The following is a 21,547-nucleotide window of genomic DNA, read 5'->3' as shown; positions in this document are numbered from 1 at the left end:
CTTCAGCCTCTCTTCCATCCTATCCCTTGTGCGTTTTATTGGTTTGTGGCTTGGTTTTCGTTTTGTTTTTTTGTTTGTTTTTTTTTTAAAGAAACACTGAAGAGGAGTTTCATTCATTTTGGCAAGTAGTTTTTAATAAAACATATAATACACCTTCTCACATAAATATTTTATATAGACACATAAGCACTCACAATACTTAAAACCATGCAATGTTCCAAGGTTCCAGTTCTGTTTAAAACAGTGCAAGGGAAAAAAAAATCATCACACAGGAAGAATGGAAACATGAATTTTCTAAAGCATATACAGACTATTCCTCTTGTGTCCTTACAACTCACTTAAATACAGCCTGTCTCAACTCGCTAGCCAGTTGTGTTCTTATGCCACAGCTGCAGGGGCAAGCAGAGACAATGCACATTCACTAACAGTGTATTGCCAGCATCAGAGGGCATCCAAGAGGGATCCAGCTGGGATCCTGCCATACATAGAAGGGATCACAGCACTGTCTCTGGAACCCAAGCTAAGATGGCTTTGATTATCCGATAGGATTGTTAGTGTTGAATTGCTGGCACCATGCAGGTAGGTGATTAAGCACCTGTGCCCAGATCTTTTATTTAATTTACATTGCATATAGGGTGTGAAGTGACCATTTGTTGTTAATTAGAAGCACTAAACTCCAAGGGCAATATATCTAAACTTGAAGTCTGCACTCTTTTTTTTGCCTTGACTTGCTGTAGCTATCAAAAAGTAACTTCAATAAATCACTTTAGAAACAGAAAGGGAAGAAGGGAAAAGGGTGAAGGATAGTAAGGACTAAAGTCGAGAAATAGTCTTGCGCTTGCCTATGTGATAAAGCTTTCAAAAAAAGAGTGAAGCAGAACTTCAAGCTTTCCCTTGCCCCATAAGAGACTTGACAAAAATATAATACAGAAAAACAAACAACAAACTTGCACCGCAGAATTCATTCTCCCCAGCTCACAGGTAGGTGAGTTTTTGGATTTGCAGCACCAACGGTAAATGAAACACAGTGCAGTTTAGATTCACTGTTTATTATACTCAAAGGAGCTCAGGCTAATTTACAAGTCTAAAACACACAGTTTTTCACTCTACTCCAACATCAAAGCATCACCTCATTCTCTACAAAGGGGAATGGAAGAACTTTCCCAAAGAAAAAGCAAACACTGAATCAAGATTTAAGACAAACAGTAGACTTTAAAACATGGTGCGTGGGAGTAAATTCTCTAGTTCTTTGTTATTTGACCAGGCAGAAGTACAGGGCATAAAAGCCACAAAAACATTCCTGAATTTCAGGTTTCTAATGAGGATGTTACCTAGTTCCAGATTTATCACCTGGCATTCCTTGGCTCACTTGCCTCATGTTTCTGTCTGCACAAGCTGCACACTGCTTTGCCATCGCTAAATCAGGAACTAAAATACGTGTGAAGCACCTTGAAGGCGACCCCACACAACCCCCTGACTGCCACTGCCCAGGAGATCAATAGATCCAACTCACACACCAGATTTAGAAAGCCCCAAGTAAATTCAGGCTTCCAGCACAATGTTAGTTTGATCCTATGTACAGGAGAATAAAAGACAAATGAGGTAACTTGTGTAATTGCCACCTTATTCTGCCAGGTCAGCAACCCTCGCCTTGGTTCTCCAGCTCTTTGTGCCCATAGTGCCCAGGATAACAAACAAGCAGGATGAGCAGTTAGCATGGTTTCATGTGCTCTCACAAGTTCAGATCACTAAGGGTAGGAAGGACAGCAAAAGAAAGGATATGGTAAATAATGTGCCAGATGCCTGACAGTGAGAAGCAGCAGAGGGAATCTACTTGTCAATCATAACGTGGAATGATTTGATGCAGTGCTCTATTATCAACACATAGACATGTGCACACGGGACCCTGCACCACCATTATTGGAGACTCCTGCACTGTGTAGCGTCAGTGTCCCCTCACAGGTGGGCTGAGACTGAAAACAGGCAACACCTTGCAAGCCTCCAGCCTGTCCCCTTACACTTTACTCAACTTTCACACCAGTTATCAAACCTTTTTGGAGTTGAAATCTGGTAAAGAACACCTTTAACAATCCACATCCCCTCTACTCTTGTTCTGAGGAGGTTGCCAGGGCAGGCAGTGATTGTCCAAATTACACTCTGAAATTTATGAACAACAGGTAGGTAGCACTGATTGTTCATACAGCTACAGTGTCACGCCGTCATCTTTAGAAACGGATGCTCTGGTTTTTAAGTTAATTGTAATATCCCTAAATGTTTAAGAAAATAAAAGCCAAAGCTAAGTTTTCTACAAGGCACACTACAGAACAGGATGCACACTTCCATGCCAGCTTCATGGCTATGCTAACAGAGCCGCAAGAGATCCAACCCACCACAGAGGCACAAGTGAAGAGTGGAGCAGGCTGTACCCAGGTTTAGACAGCAAACACTGTGAGGTCTGTGTAACACAGTAGGAAAGAGTAAGAAGGCACAGTGGATGGAAAATATGTATTTCTCTCTAAGCCTAAACTGAGGGATACTCAAATATGGACTACCTGAAAAGAGAAAATCAGCCAGGAAAATGTGAGGGTCTCTGTGGAGCCCAAGGAGAAGTAAAGTTCCCTACCAAGCACTCACAGGGCTCAAACTTTGGAAAAATCTTACAGAAAGAGCAGCCTTTTCTTTCCAAACCCAAACATACTCCACATGCAATCAGCAGCGGCTTTGGAAACCTGAAGTGCCACTATCTGTATCTGTTTCCATCATACCTTTATACAATATGAGCCATGACCCTCAAAGCTACATCGAAGGACCAGTTTGCGCTGAAGATGTTGATCAGGGATTAACAAATGAGTAGTGGGAAGCGAGTAAATCTCTATGACAACTGGATAAAAAGAAACGCACAACAAAACCCACTTGAGCATTCCTGCTAATGTTAAACCAGCAGGAATTTTTTTTCAGAGAACAAGTAGAACTTTGGTAACAATCAATTCTAAAGTGCCTTATGCTTCTTAATTCCAGTGCAAACACTGCTGTAGAGGCAGAAGCACACTTCAAGAGTGTGAAGATGCTCAATCACATAATAACACAAAACACAGCAAGGAGGTTCCAGTTTCTCTGCTATCACGCACAGTACGAAAGTGATGTCAGAGACCATGTTTCTAGCTTTCCTTCAGCACTTCATTTCTCTTCCAGCTACTCCTGCAATATAAGCATTAAGAGACACATCCAGTCCCCCACTGGGGCCTGCAATGTTCCTCTGTGAGAACAAAGCATATGAGGAAGGAGGTTCTATATCAGACAGTGGCTCACTGTGGCCTTACTGGCCACACTAGCAAGGAACAGGCTGGCAGGTTTTCTCCTCAAACACTTTTGCTCTAGGAATGTCTCACTGCGTAAAGGTGGTGAGCACAGAGCTATTTTTAAAAATAGCTGAAGCTCTGCCATTTCCCGTGGCAGTCCGCAAGTGCAGTCCTTCTGGAATACTTTGATCAAACAGTGCAAAGGTCTAGTCTTTCCGTTCCTCTACTTGCCAAAAGGCCTAATCCCCTGTCTCAGAAGGGCTTTCTTCCTCCTGGCTGAGCAAGGCTTATTCCTCTGTGGAACTGGGAACTTCCTAGTGCCAGTTGATCACAGCAAGCAGGAGAAGGAGTGAAGCTGGTCATTTCTCGTGCAACTCGGTCAAGACTTCAAGCCCATTTTTTCCATCATCTGTTCATACACCGTCCACGCCATTGCTGCCATCAGAGTGCGCCTGAGGGCACGGGGCACACCACCTCGGAAAAAGCCAACCAACCCAAAGTCCTGCAACAGGAGATACACAAAAAGCAAGTCATCACAGTCTGCCTCTAGCGTTTCAATTTCTCATCATTTATTATATGGAAGAGCACAGGATGTATTTCAGCACAGACCCAGATCAGTTTCTGCAAGATCCAGCCTTAAATAGCATTTAATGTTTAGAAAGAACCTGTAGCACTGCACAGTTGCAAGGCTACCCAAGAAAGCAGGAAGAGCAGTGAGTGGAGAATGCAATGACAAGATGGAGACAATAGTTGGGGAAGTCCAACAAAGAGAAGGCATGGTAATGGTTTCAAGACACTTCAGGAAAATTACTTGTCTTGGTTTTAGAGCTTCATATTTACAAAAATCACTTAGCTGTTCTGTAAAAACAGATTTGTAAGTACTGAAGTAAAAAAACCTTCTAATATGAGAAAAGAGTTACATAAAAATACATACAAAAATAAACAGATTCCTGTTTAGGAATAGAGTTCAATATGGAAATAAAGCAAATCTGTCAAGATCTGCCCTTCTGAGAGCAGGAAGGGAAAGGTGGGCTTTGAGTACATCTCCATCCTATTCCTAGGATACAGATCTGGGCATTTATTTCTCTTCTAGTGTCCAAAAGACAAAGAATTATTTTGTATCTGGTTTGTATCTGAAACCATCATTTCAGACTACATACTATAGTCTTAGTTTCCCACAGCATGACCCCCTTCAGCATCTGAAAATGCTAACACTGAATAGCCCGACTGCAAGAGCATATCAAGCACTGACACTTGTTCACCTCCTTTTAAAGGCAAAAACTTCCCCAGAATAGCTGTGCTTCAAGCAACGAGATCAGAAATGAGGTTGTGATTGCATGTATTAGAAAGGATTCACCTCACCTTGTAGATGAAGGCAATGGCCTGGCTTGTCCTGTGGTACTTTTGGGGGGTCAGCTGCATGTGTGTTTTGATGACATCAGCAGGCTGCGTTGCCAGCGAGGCCAAGATTCCCGCAAAGATCCCACAGCCAAAATTCAGCAAGGGCATGAGCACTGGATCCAGCTGGTCTGCAACAGAGCAAAGGGAATGCACTCAGATAGAAAACAGGCCAGGAACATTCATGCTGTGTGACAAAGAGAAAGCTACTGAATAATTAAATCAACACTGTAAAATCCTTGCAGGTAAAGAAACCTTTCAAAGGGAAATACGGCTACTATTAGTATTAGTAGTACTAACTTTACTTAGTCAAAAGTTAGCACTACTAAAAAGCCTCACTTGCTGGGGAACTGAATTTGACAGAAACTCAGAAAAGACAAGACTGTACAAATGTTGCCCCAGTCAGTTCTAACATCAGAGAAGCCCCAGTTCAGTGGAAACAGAGCAGTATGCAAGACAAGTAGAAGTAGCAAGCAATGCTGAAGATGTGCTCTCTTTCAACTGTTCCCTATCTCACCTTATTGCATCAGTCTTCATTAAGACATCAATCAATTTAGGGCCATTTCTGCACTGACCTCAGCTATAGGTCTACAGTTCTCCACAGGAAAATGTGGATGTCTCACCTAAGGCTCTGCAAGAGACTAATTTAACTCCTGAGGCGGAGGGCAATAAGCAGAGCATGCAGGCTGTCAGCTGCAGGGCAAGATCCAAGAAGAGAAATATTTTCCATTCCAGCCTCCAACAATCATCCTTACCCTGAAGTGTGAGTTTTTTGGTCTGTGTGTAGAACATCAGGTATATGCCAGAGAAGGGGGCATCCCGCAGCAGTGTCGCCGTGAGCCCACTGAACATGCCACGAGCCCCTTCCGTCTGATAGATATTCTTCAGAGCTCCATATACACTCCCATAGCCAAATCTTCCACTCTGCAAGAGTACACGAAGGTCAGTAATCCATGTGCCAGGCACAGGTCAAGGAGCCCTATACACACCCTGAGGCCATCCAAAGAAATGGCAGTATGCACTCAGTGTGATGCCCAAGGTGACAGCATAGAGGACAGACCAAGACAAAAACTGGGTTTCACCTGCCTCAGCCTCTAAAACAATCTTTCAGGAAGGTAAAACATGAAAGATGCTACGCATACATCCTATACAACTGAAACTTAAAAATCTCAGGGTGAATTTTGTGTCATCTTACACTTCTTGCCTAAGTATCAGTGCATGGCACGTCCTGCACAGTGCGTGAACCAGGATGAAAACAGGTCTACATCCCTGCCTGTACCCCAGTGGCAGTAACCTTCTCAAGACAGAAGAACTTATTTTTCATCACAAGGAAGGTGTGTGACACCACTAACAGGGAACTAATTGGAAAGGCATACCTCATATCGGGTCTTCACTACAGTCACTGGCAACATGCAAATCCCAGAAACTGCACGTGCAGTGGCACCCAGAAAGACAGACTCCAAGGCTGTGGGTGAACGGTCCACTAGGAACTTTTGCTTCATCATGTACAAAGTGCTGAAGTAAATCCCAACCCCAGGAATACATCTTGCAAAGGACTTCAGAAGAAACAGAAGCAGAAGAAGAAAGAAAAAGCTAAAGTAAGACAAAATGTACTACAGAACATTTCTGAGACTGTTAAACTTGACAGAAGGCTTTGTAGAAAACAAAGAAATCACTAAAGCTAACATGGCAAAGAAAGAAGATAAGGTAAAAATTATTTATGGCACTGACAGACAAATGATTCAAATGATGCCAGGATTTAATGCATTCCTCAATGGCAGTTTTCTAGGAACAAGATATTCCAAACCAAAAGGAAGTTCGTGCAGTTGCCATCCCATATTTGCAAAAGTATTAAAGTGTTCAGCTGGTCAGGACTGCAAAACCACAGGGAGTGCCATAACCAAGTCAGTGGAATTCACAACAGTAACTCCTTAAAATTGGATATACTCTAAATCATGTGGTTTCATTCATAATTGTACAAGAGTTGGCTATTTAAATCCAGGCAGACGTAGTAATAAACAGTAAATTTATTTATCTATTTATTTTCAGAAGTCAGGGTTAAAACAGCCACTTACTGGAGAGACACCTTTCCAGAGCCCCAGAATACTCTCAGTACGAACAACCCTAAAGAGCAGCCTTACCATCCCAGCACGACCAGACCTGAAAGAAAGACAGGAACTGCAGAGATGACCTGCTCCTGCTACCTGGCGGATGTACTCCATGGCCCCCCCCTTTCATGCCTATCTCTGTGCATTACTCTGAGGTGCTCTTTCTCAACTCAGCCTGCTTTTCTTGGTCTCTCTTTCCAGGGCTTCTCAGTCATCTCCTGTTCCTCACCACTTGTAACACACACTAGAGCCCACTCTCATTAGCATTTTTAGCTGATCATTCCCTTTGTTAGCAGCAGCAGATATAGGCATACACAAAGCAAATGGGAGCAGCTACATGCATGGAAAAGTTATCCTAGGATAACCACACCAGATATTTCAGGCAGAGGACACCCCATAAAACTGCACAGCAGCCACTCCAGCAAAACAGTCTCTCAGATGAGAACAAACAAATGCTGAGGTTACACATTATTACAGCATATGTAATATTAATTATTAAATATATTAAAGTAGCGCTCACAACCGCAGACACTTTCCCTCTTCTGGAGTAAAATATCAATCCTTCTCCATGATATAAAAACATACCTCCTCTTTCAAGAAGACTCCAAGCTCCTGAATTACAAACCTGAACTCCAAACCCCAGCCAGCAAATAAAGCAGAAGCCTACGGAGGAGCACCCCCACGCCCCCCACACATACACATCCCCACCCTCTCACCCATTCACGGCAGGCTGCAGAGTTTGCAGGCGGGTTTTCAGCAAGTCAAGGGGTTGGAAAAGGAGTGTAGAACAAGTGCCACTGATGGAACCACACACAAAGGCCTTTAGGACTGGATGCATCTGGAAGAGGAAGAACAGAAATTTAAATGGCCCTTTAATTAAGGCTGGCACAAAAAGAAATATTGCAGCTGGTATGTCGCATGTTATAGGAAAGGAAGACAAGCTGACCCCAGATGCTAAGGACTGTTTTTAGGGCACAGAAAATTTTGCCAGACCTTTTCTGAGGCTGATTATGTTTTATTTGTGGTTTGTGGGCCCTCTGCTCCTTTTGGGAGATTGTTCCAGAATCTCCTTGCAGTTCGGTGGTTGGAAAGAGTTTTCTGAACATCGAATGTATTAGCAGCCATTTGGTTACCATTTGCCATGTCAAAGGAAATGGGTGCCCCCCTCCCACCACCTACCCGTACCTTTGCCCCAGTCCCATCCACCTCTGCTGGCAGCACCTCCTACCCTTCCTCCCCACTCTGCACACCAAGGTCCCGCACTGCCACGGGCACCAGTGGGCCTCTTCCTTAAGACTGCCCTCGACCCAAACCTGGCCCAAACGTACCCAAAGCACAGCACGGCCTGCTCGGCTGAGCTGTGCCTCCCGCCTTTCCTTACCCACATCGGCTGCCGCCTGCCGGCGCTTCTCGGGTAACGATAAGGCAGGAGACACAAATCACACGGCCGGGTGAAATTTTTTTTGGGTTTTGTTTCGTTTTATATAAACATATAACTGGTTTTTTTAATGGACAACGAGTTTCTGCGCCCCTTGGCACAGCAGATGAGGAAACACGGACAGATCAGAAACTGCACGGCGGTGTCCAGAAGGGCACATTCAAAGACAGCAATGGACCCCCCGAGGCCCGACCACCCCCCACCGCCCGGACCCACCGCTACGGGGCTGGGCCCGCGCGTCCCTCCCCTCCTGTGCCTCCCGCTGCCCCGGGGCCGCGGAACAAGAGCCGGGCGGCCGCGGACCGCGATGGAGGAGGGCGGGGGGAGGCAGTGAGTCCCCCGCCGCCTCCCACCCGGGCGCTGCCTGGGGGCTCTCCTGAGCAGAACGGGCGAGGAGGGCCCGGGGCAGCGGCCCGGTCCGGCCCAGCCGTACCTCAGCGTCCCGGCCCGGCATCCCCGCGCCGCCCGCAGCCAGTGAGCGCGGCGGGCAGCGGTGACGCCCATCCAGCGCCGCCGACCCCGGGCCGGCCCCGCTCTCGCCCGGCGCATGCGGGCCTGTAACCCTTCGCTCGCCGCGCCGTCTCTCCGCCGGGACAGCAGCGCACGGTCCCGGGAGCGAGCGGCGGCCGCCCGGCCCTAGCCGGCTCCCCCCAGCCGCTTCTGCCCCGGGGTCGCGCTTTCATCAGTTCTCTCCGCCGTTCAGTATAGAATCGCAGAATCGCAGAATCAGAGAATGTTAAGGGGTTGGAATGGAACTTAAAAGATCATCCAGGCCTAAGCCCTGCTGCCATGGGCAGGGACACCTCCCACTAGGCCAGGTTGCTCAAGGCCTTATCCAGTGTGGCTTTGAACACTGGAAGGGTTGGGGCATCCACAACCTCACAGGCAACCTGTTCCAGTGTCTCACCACCCTCACAGTAATGAATTTTTTCCTAGTATCTAGCATAAATTTCTCCTCTTTCAATTTGTCCCCATTAATCCTTGTCCTATCACTAGAGTTCCTGACAAGGAGTCCCCCTCTGGCTTCCCTGTAGGCCCCCTTCAGATTCTGGAAGGTTGCTGTGAGGTTTCCACACAACCTTCTCCAGGCTGAACAGCCCCAGCTTTCTCACCCTGTCCTTGCAGGGGAGGTGCTCCAGTCCTCTTATCAACTTTGTGGCCCTCCTCTGGACTTGCTGCAACTGTTCCATGTCTTTCTTATGTTGGGGACAGCAGAACTGTACTCAGTTCCAGCAACTGTATGCTGTATTCCAGAACTGTACACTGTATCCAGCAACTGAACCCCAAAGCGCTTTCTCAGACACGGGCAGTGGGAAGCACTGGTTCATAACCAGCAGCTTCCATGTCTTCCTTCAGTTCACACCCCCTCACTTCCCCACAAAACCAGCTTCTTGTGGAGATTGTGTCATTCAGAAGCCTGAGCTACTTCCTAACGCTTCCTTACCGTTACTGGTAGTGTTTCCACTTGGTCTTCCACATCCTGGGCCTGGAGCAGAGGAGGGCTGGGTTTCCAGAGCATTGGAGAAGTAAGGTACAGAAATGAAGCTTTTCAATATTAGACCCGTGCTAGCCCTGAGACCGTGCAGCTTCGCTGTGCCTGCAGAATCAGACATTGCTTATCAACGAAGCCGGAGGAGGCTGGGAGGAGCATGCAATGGCATTGGCAAGCTGCTTTTCTGAGAATCTGGCCTACCAGCTTGCCGAGCCCCGGTCAAGTAAGGAGCAGCATATCCAGAACGTCATGCTCCACCTAGTTGGGCTGTTCCTAGAAAGAATTCCCTGGGCACAGCAGTAGCCACATGCACAAACCACTTTCTGTCATGTGCTCACTTTGCCACATGGCAGCCCCTGAAGAAAGAGAGAATATACTTCTCTGAGAAAATGTAGCATACAGGCTGGTAAAAGCACTTCATTAGATGTTCTCTTCCCTTTTGCAAGCTCCTCTCTTGTTATGCAGTTCTCTCCTCAGGGGAGTAACTGCCTTATATTTCATTAACTGACTTTGCCTGCTAACTCATGGAAAAGAGGATCAGCTCACCCCCATCCATCCTGGTACCTCTTTCCTGTGCTGGTTTAAAGGTAAACCAGCAGGAGAAATGAACCCAGCTCAAAAGAGATTACAAGTCAGAGTCACAATTTAGTAAAAATAATACAAAAAATACAATTATATGGGCAAACAATTTGTTTTAACCCACAAAACCCAGATGTATAACCGAGCACCCTGGGGCACGAACAGAATGGTGTTCATTGGCCCCTGTAGTGAGCCCCACGTGGTGCCCCTGAGTCCAAAGTTAAAGGAGAGGAAAACTTGTTAGTGAGAGTGCTGGTCGCGGTCTGGTCAAGGGTAATGGTTGCAGTCCAGTCAGGGTTCTAGTGGTTCTAGTCCTCCCCTGGATCCAACAAGTGAGTCCAGAAATCACAAGACCCCAAGATTATATACAAGGTTTGAGTGGGAATGCCCAGTACCTCCCCCAGGGCGGAAAGTTCCACAGTGGGTGATTGTGAGTCTGGAATCCTTGGTGGCCTATTAACAGACATGACCCCTTAGGTTGGGTGTGGAGGTGCTAATGACTCTCCTCCTGGGAGTTATTACACCTGAGTCATTAGTGTGAGGATAGAACATCCTCCTACTTCATAGGCTTCTTAACACACTGCTTATAGCCTGAGGGGTCAGGTGTGCTCTGGGCAGCCGCTGCAAATGGTCTATTGTTAACAGTTCCTGGGAAATGACATAGAGGGTGTAGAATACACAGTTTGGGTTACACCCACACAGTGATGAACTGGTCCCAGCTGCTCTAACTAGGACATTTCCCTACCTCACATCCTGCTCCACTGTGGACTTCCACAGGGAGAACATGTGTCACTATGGTCTTCTCCACAGGCTGCAGGGGAATCTCTGCTCCAGAACCTGAAGCAACTCCTTCCCCTCCATCTTCACTGACTGTGGAGTCTGCAAGGCTTTTTCTCTCCCGTATTCTCACTCTCTCACAGCTCCCGTTGCACAGTGTTTCTGAATCATAGGGGCACTGCCAATATCACTAATGGGCTGAGCTTTGACCAGCAGCAGAGCCATCTTGGAGTTGGCTGGAACTGGGTACTACCATGTAAACCCAGTGCATCATCACTGATTATATAATTGATTATATAAGGAAGCTGGCTGGGAGATATGTGTCATTTTGGAAGAGCTGTTTTGGCTATTTCTTTTGACATGTTTCTGGCTGTGCTGGGGTGAGACTGCATAGGTAGATTGTTTAGAAGAGTAAGCTTAACAACTCTAATAAAGCTGCCAAACTCAAGTGATGCATTTGAAATGTTTCTTTATAGAGCTGGTGTGGTTGGATCCTATCCATCCATGCATTTGGGTGGAGAAACAATGGACTTTTTTGTGGTTTTCTAAGCAAAAAGGGGTTGCAACAACAGTGGCCAAATGGTATGCATCCAAAGAAAGAGCTCATCCAGCATGAAACCGTGGCAGTAACAGCACTGTCCAGGTTTTTTCTTGCTGTTGACCTGGAAGAGTTTTCTTCCTTAAAATAAGCCTCATGATGAATAAGGAGGTGAAGCAGCGCCGCTGATCACACACATCTCTGCAGGGATGTGCCTCACTTCTGCAGGAAAGCCCAGCAGAGGGAGCCGCATCCCTTCATGTTGCTGTCCTGGAGAGATGCAATGAGACAACTCAGCTGTGGTGGCTTTCCAGCCACCGGGGGGGGGGGGGGGGCACGTTCATTCTTCAGTAAAGCGGTGGGGAGGCAAAAGTGAGCTGGGTCTGGACTGGTCCCTGCTCAGGGGTGAGTGCAGCTGGGGTGCCCAAGCAATGTTGGATTTAGGTATAGGATGACTCTGAATCCCTGGTCTCTTCTGCTCACTTGTCTCACACTATGGTCTCATCATGGTCCCAAATATCCCTGTTCCTGAGCCAAAGTGTTACTGACTCTGCTGAAGGAGACAAACTTCTTTGTAGAGCCAAACACTACTTTGAGGCACTTCCAGTGAAGGAGAGATGCTTCCCTTCCACGCCCCAAAACATTTACAGTGACAGCACTGGTCAATAAGCCCATTGCCATGTTAGAGCCAACAGGACTGGGGCTGTGGAGTGAATGAAGACCTCTCAGATGGTCCAAATGCCAGTCTGACAAATGTCACCTCTGAGGTGACACTGATGCAATCCACCTGGCTGTGACCAGGGAAGTGGAACGCATTCCCTGCATACGTTGTGCTGTGAGGACATCTTCCACGGGAGGATCCCACAGGGCTTTACAGGGATCTGCAGGTCACTGTGGCCACCAGCACCACCCTTCTCTCTGCACTGCTGCAGCCAAGCACCTCTCAGGTGCTTAAGGTTCCAAATTTGGGGTTACGAGTTACAAAAGGTATTTTCAAGCTTTTGACCGAAGCCAAAATGATTCCTAGGTGAACCTGGATTGCCATGCTGCACCTGGGAGGGTTTGGCTCTGCAGTGCCTGTAGGATGTTTTCTGCTGAGGGTATGTTCAGAAGAAACAGGTTAAGTTTCTCTCATGCCACTATTCATTACTGTAACTGCCCCTGTGAAGCCAAGCAGTGGGCAAGTGAAAGCAGGGCATCCTGTCCAAGGCTGAAACATGATGCCAGTGGGAGCAGCACCAGCACTCAGGCACTGTCCTGCTCACAGGGTGGCTACCCAGGGACAACTGCAACTGTACCCCTCTCTGTTTCTTGTGGGCACCTGCCTCTTCATCCTCCTCCTGCTCATCCTCTTTCTCCTTTCCTGCTGGCACCACTCTTTGAAAGGAGCAAGGCACTGATGACCTTTCTGATGGGGTTGGTGGCAAATTTTCCTTATTCCTGGGCTTCCTTCCGACAGGGCTTCCCACTGCCATGCAGGACACAGCCAAATTCTCCCAGAGAGGGGCGTTGGGCCATGTCTTTCCTCTGTGAATGAGGTGCCAGTGGCCTGTGCCACTGCTACCACTGATGCATGTTGACATCCTGTCTCCTCTAGCCAGTGCTTTCTCCATAGGAAGACCCTGGGGTGGAGCTTGGCAAGCTGCAAGCAGAGGTCACTTTGGCATCTCTGGCTGGGGGTGTTTTGTGCTGCTGCGACTGTGCTGACCAGTGCAGGCACCAGAGGATGTCCTGTCACAGGCTCTGTGCAAATGTCACAGGCAGCTTGCTCCTCTCCCACTCAGGCTCAGTGAAACACCTCCTCCAAGCACAACATGTGTGGTATGAACATCTGAGGTGTCCCCCTCAGTCCTAGCTACTGCATGGGGCGGCTTGTGAGCCTCTGTTCCTACTTCATTGGGAGATGCCTGGACACTTCACAGCTTCCTAGCAGTCTCAGAGCTGCTGGGGCTGCTTGTTCCTTGTGCTCAGGCAGCCTGTCATGTCTATTTAGGAGATGAGAGGCACAGAACTGCCAAATTCCCATTTGGTGAACACATCTTTTTCCACATTGAATGATTCCTAGGTATATTCTCTGCCACCAACACTAATAAATTTGTGAGTGCTGTTTTAAACCTGCATATGGATAGTGGAGATTCAGCTTCAACACTGTCAGTAACTCCTGTGACAAAGTAATTTGTTCCTGGTTTTGATTTCTAGTTTCAGGTATTTTAAGAGTTAATACCCAGCAGAGCTTGGTTGTCATGGCTTGACTCATGTATAGAACTTTGACCAATATCACTCTGCCCACCATGGACAAAGAAAGCCAATCATCACTACCACATGTGCAATAGTTGCAGATATTCTTAGTTCACAGATATTTACCCCTCTGCCTTTGGAGCAATGGTGAATGCAGGTGGACATTGAAAGAGTTTGGGGGAGACAAGAGACCATTCCAAATGGGAATCTTTAGCGGCACATCTGTGGACTGATGCCCAGTGAGGTACTGTTTGTTCAAGACAAACAAAAAAGTTATGAGATTTGCCTGAATTTCAGTAATGGCACCAAGCTATAGTGAGGAGCAGCAGTATTTAAGGAGATAACACACACTTCAGATGATACCTGTTGCTCAGCAGCGCTGCTCTTTCCCATATATCTTGTGTTGTTGGGAAAATCAGACACAGCTATGGGATGGAAGCCGTGTTGGGTCAGGATATGGTGGCAGTAGGTACTTGGTAGAGTTAGTGGAAATTCAGTGCTGTTCAGGGCTTTATTGTCAGTGAGACCATCCGGAAGTGTGCATGTTTTGGGTGATATGGACTTGGCAGTGTTCAGATTACAGTTGGACTTGATGATCTTAAACATCTTTTCCAACCTAAATGACTATGATTCTGTGATCATTTCCCTTTGGTATTTCTTTCTGTGCTTGGGTGATTGTGGTGGGAAGGTACCTTCCAAGGAGAAATGTTAAAGCAAACATGGTGCCCTTTACCATTGCTGGCTATTGGCAGCATTGGACCATTCCCCTCAGACATCTTCACCAAAAGTTCTTGGAGCAGAGGAGAGGCAGTGCTACTTTATCTCTCCTAGCCAGAGAAACTGCAGAACAGGGGCAGCAGGTGGGACAGGGGCACCCAGGTGAAAGATGGGGACACTTCAAAGACGTGGGGGAAATTGCAAATCTCTTCCACTGACGTTCATATAAACGCCCAAAGTAAAAGGCATACTGATTATTCAGAGATAAACCTGAAATGTTTCCGTTTCTCAAAGTGTCAAGTACAGAGGCTGTAACACATGTCACAAAGAGGAAAAGATATTTTAGGACTGTGCACGGCAGCAGTGAGGACCTTGCCTGTGGCTTGGCATTGCAGCATAAGCTCAGGTAAATACTGCCAGCCTATATAATAAATGAAGGTATGCCTGCTTCTTAAAAATATGTCATATAAAGACAATTTTTTTGCACTCTTTAGAGACAGTGTTGGATTATGGAGAGGAACTTGACATACCAGCTGGGCAGAGGCAGCTCTGAGGACATGTCGGTGAGTCACTCTCCACCAGGTTGCTCCCCTGCAAGCTGAGGCCAGTAGCACATCTTAGAGGTCCAGTTTTGCCTATGGGAACATATAGTACTGAAAGAAATGGTGAGGATTTAGAAGAAATCAGTGTGATTGTTGTTAAAGAAAAACACTGAGTGAAAGTATCTTTGGCTGATGAGATTGCGTTGTGGAAAAAGGCTGTCCTTGAGGGCAGAGGTAGCGCTAGGAGTGTCCTATGGAGGATATCCTGACTGGAGTATGTGCTGCCGTCCATCTTCTTTAGCTCTTTGCTGTCACAGGTACTGTCCAGGGATGTGGTGGTTGCAGAGAAGGCAAAGCTGGGAAGGAGGGAGGAAGAGGCAGAAAGCCCCATCTGCTCTTTGGGAAGTCACCCCATGGGCCGGAGCTGCTACTGTTGATCTCACCTGGGGTGGCGAGAAAGTGTGATGTGCAGCACTCACTGGTGACCTGTAAGTGCTGGCACCTTTACAGCTGAAAACTGCTTGAATTGTGTAGGAATCCTCAGCAAAAGTAACTTGTCCCGTGGAGGACTATTTTTGGCACTCAACTAACTGGAAATTAAGCTTTTAGGAGATGAATGTTTACATGTCAATTTCTCTCTGAGCCCTGCTCCCTTTCGCCTTTCAGAAGGAAACATGAAATAGGACCCCAAAATCCATATCAGGGGCTCTCAGCCCCCTGGCCATGCTTATTTCATTGCTGGTTTGGGGATGCTCACTGTCTCTGGCCCCAGTGCCCCACCTTGACTCAGGAATGGGGCATGCCTCCACAAGGAGTCAGGGGAGTCAGCTGCATTCTGATCTCCTCTGCCCCTCTGGTGCAAGAACTTCATCCCAGATCTTGCAGGGGAGGACCAGTCTCTCATGTTCATTCCTTGTTTGCATCCTGTACCACAGCTGCGGCACAGTTGTTTTGTCCTCATGTGGCTTAGCATGAGCTGACTCGTGCCTAGTATATTTACTAGGAGGGTAATATGGGATTTGGGTCTTATGAACTTCTTTGTCCTTGAACAGGTGGGTTACACATTGCCAACATCTAACTCCCCTGCAGCCTATGAATCCGCCTTCTACTACCCAGACCTGGGCATCATCTGTAATGCTGAAAATATTCCAGCATTTTCATCTACCTTTTTTCCAGTGCTGTACTCCCTACTGTTTGTGGTAGGCCTTGTGGGAAATGCTTTGGTGATTTGGGTTCTAACAGTTTTCAAGAAAATCAAGACCATGACTGACGTGTATCTGCTGAACCTCGCCATCTCTGACCTTCTCTTTGTTTTCTCCCTCCCCTTCTTGGTTCGGTACTCCATTATGAGTCAATGGACTTTTGGAAATGCTATGTGTAAGATCATCAGCTCAGCTTATTTCGTTGGTTTCTACAGCAGCGTCTTCTTCATAACCATCATGAGCATTGACAGGTACTTGGCCATAGTCCAGTCTGTCTATGCTCTGAAGATTCGAACAGCTGCCCATGGGGCTATCACCAGCCTGGTCCTTTGGGTAATTGCCATTTTAGCATCAATGCCAGACTTAATTTTTTACCAGGAAGTAAATGACAATAGCCAGATTAAATGCATCCCTCACTATCCTGGTGGCAACAATGGCTGGAAGACTTTCAGTAATTTTGAAGTCAACATCCTGGGGTGGTTGATCCCTGTTGGTGTCCTCATTTTCTGCTACCACAGCATCTTGAAAAACCTGCAGAAGTGCCATACCCAGAACAAGTACAAAGCAATAAAACTGGTTTTTATTGTTGTAATTGTGTTCTTCCTCTTCTGGACTCCCATCAACATTGTGCTTTTTTTGGACTCTCTAAGGAACATGTACATCATTGATGACTGCCAGACAAGCCAAAGGCTAGACCTAGCTATGGAGCTGGCTGAGGCTCTCTCCTTCGTCCACTGCTGCCTCAACCCAGTTATCTATGCCTTTGTGGGTGAGAAGTTCAAGAAGCATCTCTGTGAAGCTTTCAGAAAATCTCCATGTTTTCTCTTGATCTGCAAAGACTACAGAGCTTTCAGTGGACGCAGCCTGGACAAGAACTCCTCTCTGCACACAAGGTCCTCACAGTCGTCTTCTATTGGTACAGTCTTGTAGAACTACAAGTCAAAAACTATCATCCTGGACAGGTATCCTAAAACTGGGAAATCCTCCCAGAAGGGAATCCACAGAGATGGACTATTTGTGAAACATTTTATGACAGAAAAAGTGGAAGCAGCTGCTTGATTTTGCTTTTAGTGTTGTTAATTTTTAGAGTCTTTTTTAGCATCTTCCTCCTTTTCCCCTAGCACATCCTGCCCTGCCTGCTTCATAAAAGGGTGGTGGAAATTACCAGCAGACTCCCACATTGCCTGAGCAGCATGGAGAGGTGCCTTAGAAACATATTTCCACCTCTCAGATTCAGTACTGAAAGGAACTGTTTATGTTTCCGAACTCTGGACACTTGGCTGCTCCTTCCCTGGTCTCAGCAGAGTGAATTGGCTTTGTGAGCAGGGATGGGGCTTACTGCAGGAGTGAGAACCCGCTCTTTGGTGGGAAATGGTATCCAAGTTTAAGGTGTCATGGCAGGGACTGGCTCCCAGTTGACATGTCTGAATGAGGCTTTCAGCCCCAAAAGAGCCTAGTGAATAATTGGATAAGCAACGAAGAAATAAATGCTGTCCACATATTTTTGTGAAATCAGTGTGAATTAATATCTAAGTATGATCTTGACACCCCATCTGTTACCAGGGCCTGCAGCTTCTTGGCTGAAGGGTTTGGAAGCTGTAGCCCTATAAATAATGCTGTGGGTGTCAAAAAACAACACTTACAGGAATGAATGAGACCTGTAGGAACGGGCGGAGGAATAGTTACCAGGAAAAAGGCTGAAGAGTGGAAAAACTAATGAGTGTGAGCTGAGAGAGTGGTAAGAGTCCTATGTCAAAGCTTTCTGTGGACCTGCTGGCTGGTAAGCCACAGGCCAGGGTGGTGTCTGCTCTCAGCAGAGCCCTGACCTGCTGACTAAGGAGCTGGCTGTTCTGCAGATGCCTGGAACAGGACAGAGAGAGACAAAAATAGGGGTAATACCTCAAGCATCCTGCAACTCAGGTGGTATCTAAAGCAAACAGCACTGGCTGGTTTTGCGTGGCCAGAGGCCCCTAAAAACCACAGATGGCACTCACATGTCCCCATGAGGGAACTTTTTGAACACTTTAAGCAACTGATGTGCCAGTGTGGTCACTGCTCTTGAGCATACAACTGGGGTTGGCCTCCTAGTTACTGTACCAACTTGATAGCTGATTTATATGTGAATGGTTACTGATTCATATATCTATGTACATATATAGATGTGTATATAAAGTTGCACGTACACACAAATAAACACAAATATACACAAATAAACACACATGTATACATGTGTGTATATATAGAAATATCTTTTTTATATATAGAAATATGGATAGATAAATGCAATGGTTTTCTGAAACTTCTATCTCTGATCCGTTTCTCTCTACAAGATATCACCACATTTTAAGTTTTCTAATAAAGATACTGCATACAGTGTAATTGCACAATTCTTACAAGCAAAGAACCTGTTTTCTTCTTTATTTCTTTCAGCTTGTGCATTTATTATGGCCTGGACAGTTCTTCAAAACTGACAATCCCTTCGGCTGCCTCTTCTCTCCCTCTACTCTTTCCCTTCCTATTCCTCCTTAGCTGGGAAGAAGCAGAAAGTAGATTATCTTTTATTTTAGAAATTTAATTTCTGTAAGCGTCTGCCCCTGTAGTGTTTCCATACCTACTGAGTACTCTTGGGCTTACTCCCTCAAATAAGCAGAACAAAACAAAAATAAAATTCTTTTAAACCACTGATCTTCTTCAGATGGCATTTACAATTTTAATGTGTGCTCCCATTTGCAATCTGCAAGGTGAAATCTTTTGCACAAGCGGGCCAGTAATGAAAGGTGTGTGAGAAATACATCTGCCTCATGCAGGCCATGACACACGTTTCCCAAATTGTAAAGCAAAGACCATGGCCAGAGGAAAAGGTTCAGCTGCTGCCTAGGTCCCAGCAGCAGAATTGCAGACAGGTGCAGCAGTACAGTCCCTGCCTCTCAGTGCCCTACCACCCTTGGGCAGCCAGGCTATTTTTTTGGGATATGCAAACAGTCAGGTGCTCTAGAAGGTGAGTAATAAAAATTCAGGACAAAGCCAAAGGGTTGTAGGCTTAGAGGACAGCACCAGCTATCTCCTCTGCAGATTCACAGTATGAACCCTCTAGATCAGAACTCACTCAGCTGAAGCACAAGAGGTGGGAATGATTTTTGCAGCCCCACCACTTTGTCATGCATCTCTTGTGTGAGTACTTTGGGACAGGTGGTGGAGCCCATTTGCCCAAGCTTGCAAGACAATGGCCTTTCCCTGGTGTTACTGAGCATCTCTGCTAGGGGATATCTCCTTCCTTTCAGAGGAATCCTTTCATTGATTGCTGTTGTGTAGCTTTCATTGATTGCTGTTGGAGTGAGGCCGTGACCCAGGGAGTGATTGCTGAAGTGAGGCTGTGACCCTGGAGTGAGGCTGTGACCCAGGGCTTCCCCACAAGGGCTGTAACCTGGTGGTGTGAGGGTAGCATAAACATGCAGAGCCTTCTTTGCAAAGTCTTTCACTTCTCTAGCTCTCACTGGAGGACATCCTCTCCTGCTGCTGCCTCAATACTGCTTGCAAACCCTCCTAGTGCAGAAGTTCGAGAACCTTTCTGCAGCTCAGTGGATTTTCTGCCAGAGGCAGCTGCCTTCCTCTACTGCAGCAGCAACACCAGGAGCTCTGAGTTGGACCTGACCTCAACTTCTCCTCCTGGCCCAGCTGCTTTAAGCTGCTATTGCTGCCTTCCTGTGCGAAGGACGAAGGTGAGACCCACATCCGGAGGGTGCATGGCTGGCAGGACCTGCCCTGTGTAGCTGTGAGTGGGCAGGAACATCCCTGCAGATTACAGAGCTCCTCTTCTTTCTGAAGGGACAAACCTGAGAGCAGTCTGCTGCCCTGCCAGTGTCTGTGAGGGCATAGAGAGCAAAAGACATCTTCCTGCATTTGTGCAAGCTGCTGGGCAGCTTGAGGGTAATGGAAATTTTAGGGTCTTCCCAAGAGCTGGGAGCACAAGAAGCTGAGGATAGACCAGACCATCCTGCATAGCCCTGGTGCCTTTTTACCTACTGTGTAAAAAATACCCACCGCAGTTGTTATATTGGTCCTGCTCATATCTGCTACTTACTTTCATATCCTGATCTTGTTTTTTCTTTTTGCTGAGATGATGCAGGTTAAAAAGGATTCAGGATGATGTTGGCACATCAAATAGTCAGATACAGTCTTGTTCTTAAAACAGAGACCAGCATAACCATTACCTATATTCAAGCTTAAACCTAAAATACATAGCATTTTTTTTCGGTGTTACTAGCATGGAGGGTCCCTTCTACAGATGATCTCTGTTTAGAAGGACGGAATCTTTGTCTGATGCACCCCCATGATGCTCTGCATGTGTGGATGGAAAGGCCTTAACAGGCTGGAGCATTGCAGTGGCATCAGAGGGGCTCGTCTTGCCTGATGGTCACTTAACACACTGTGCAAACCTGTGCTGCAGTTGTAGAGAACAAAAGGGTATGTTTAGGGACTATGCTTTTGAACTATACCAGCAAAAAGTGGGATGTATGAGGACATGTTAGCTTATGGTGTTGCTAGATCCCTTGGAAAATAGTGTGAAGTGGGGCCTAGCAGATTGTTCCTCATCTCAGCTCTGAGCTGCAGGACTGCCGCTTTTAGCACAGGGAATGATAGTCTTAGTATCTTGTTCCAAAACAGCATCCTGGAGTAAGAAACTAGTCCATATCTGGCCTTTTCTGGCATTATACTCAAGCCTCCTTCCTAAGGCAACATGGAGACAACACTAATTAAATCCTTGGCAGAGCTTCTGGCTTTCAAGTCACTTCAGGCCATTGCACACAGTCTAGGGATGAGGATGGGAGCTTCTGACTTGATCCTTTCTGGAGGAGTCCTCCCAGCCAGCAGCACAACTCTGCCTCTTTCTGCTGCGGTACCATCCAGCTACACCTGGAGGTCAGAATCAGTCAAAACTTTAACAAAGGAAAAAAGAAAGGTTAATGAAGGGTATCTGTGTCTCATGCTTCTCTTAGCTGACAGATACCCCCGTGCCTTGATGGGCCTGCATTAGCATGCACAAAACTCCCAAAAGCCCTGTTAATTGTATCATGTCGAGGATAATCCTATTTTATTTTCAGCCTCTTGAAAACACCAATTATTTATACACCAGTATGTGTATATATATATATATGCATATTATATATGTATTCCTGGGGACCCCTGGTGGTCTAGTGGTTAGGATGCAGCACTCTCAC

The 21,547-nt window shown here is 46.5% G+C and overlaps 3 protein-coding genes across 9 annotated transcripts in view; 2 read left to right on the top strand and 1 right to left on the bottom strand.

The window, feature by feature from the left end:
* Positions 1–112: 112 nt before the first annotated feature.
* Positions 113–9,802, bottom strand: SLC25A38 (solute carrier family 25 member 38). 6 transcript variants are annotated; one of them, XM_017837230.1, is made up of 7 exons: positions 9,688–9,802; positions 7,522–7,643; positions 6,773–6,857; positions 6,074–6,253; positions 5,453–5,621; positions 4,662–4,828; positions 113–3,801 (listed from the first exon to the last, which is right to left on the bottom strand). In XM_017837230.1, the coding sequence occupies exons 1-7, from the start codon at positions 9,760–9,762 to the stop codon at positions 3,679–3,681; spliced, it is 921 nt and encodes a 306-aa protein (XP_017692719.1). In that variant the 5' UTR covers positions 9,763–9,802; the 3' UTR covers positions 113–3,678. The 6 variants fall into 6 exon arrangements, with proteins under 6 accessions (XP_017692719.1, XP_017692718.1, XP_017692723.1 ...); XM_017837229.1 differs by lacking the exon at positions 9,688–9,802 and adding an exon at positions 9,356–9,438; XM_017837234.1 differs by lacking the exon at positions 9,688–9,802 and adding an exon at positions 9,323–9,345.
* On the top strand, positions 9,745–17,393 carry LOC108508438 (C-C chemokine receptor type 8-like). Its single transcript, XM_017837225.1, has 4 exons — positions 9,745–9,774; positions 14,879–14,990; positions 15,085–15,147; positions 16,179–17,393. Exons 3-4 carry the CDS (start codon positions 15,094–15,096, stop codon positions 17,256–17,258), a joined length of 1,134 nt encoding a protein of 377 aa, XP_017692714.1. The 5' UTR covers positions 9,745–9,774; positions 14,879–14,990; positions 15,085–15,093; the 3' UTR covers positions 17,259–17,393.
* CX3CR1 (C-X3-C motif chemokine receptor 1) overlaps positions 9,758–21,547 on the top strand; it is a 29,186-nt gene continuing 17,396 nt past the window's right edge. Inside the window, exon 1 of one of the 2 annotated variants that reach the window (XM_017837227.1) lies at positions 9,758–9,774. The gene's annotated coding sequence lies outside the window, so the exon portion shown is untranslated. The remainder of the gene's footprint in view (positions 9,775–21,547) is intronic. The other variant, XM_017837226.1, reaches the window with a different exon arrangement.

The sequence above is a fragment of the Lepidothrix coronata genome, unplaced genomic scaffold (genome assembly GCF_001604755.1).
Source record: "Lepidothrix coronata isolate B3197 unplaced genomic scaffold, Lepidothrix_coronata-1.0 Scaffold297, whole genome shotgun sequence".
Lineage (NCBI taxonomy): Eukaryota > Metazoa > Chordata > Aves > Passeriformes > Pipridae > Lepidothrix > Lepidothrix coronata.
The sequence above is the reverse complement of the archived record's forward strand: the minus strand, read 5'-3'. Positions and strand labels throughout refer to the sequence as shown.

Bases quoted from the DNA above. Each gene is read 5' to 3' on its own strand.
- SLC25A38 (XM_017837229.1), bottom strand. From the start codon at position 9,433: ATGGAACAGTTGCAGCAAGTCCAGAGGAGGGCCACAAAGTTGATAAGA. The intron at 7,644-9,355 runs GTGAGAAAGCTG...TTCCTCTTCCAG, and splicing joins ACCTCCCCTGCAAGGACAGG to ATGCATCCAGTCCTAAAGGC. The intron at 6,858-7,521 runs GTGAGAGGGTGG...TCTTTCTTTCAG, and splicing joins CTGCAGCCTGCCGTGAATGG to GTCTGGTCGTGCTGGGATGG.
- LOC108508438 (XM_017837225.1), top strand. From the start codon at position 15,094: ATGGAGAGGAACTTGACATACCAGCTGGGCAGAGGCAGCTCTGAGGAC. The intron at 15,148-16,178 runs GTGAGTCACTCT...GTCCTTGAACAG, and splicing joins GCAGCTCTGAGGACATGTCG to GTGGGTTACACATTGCCAAC.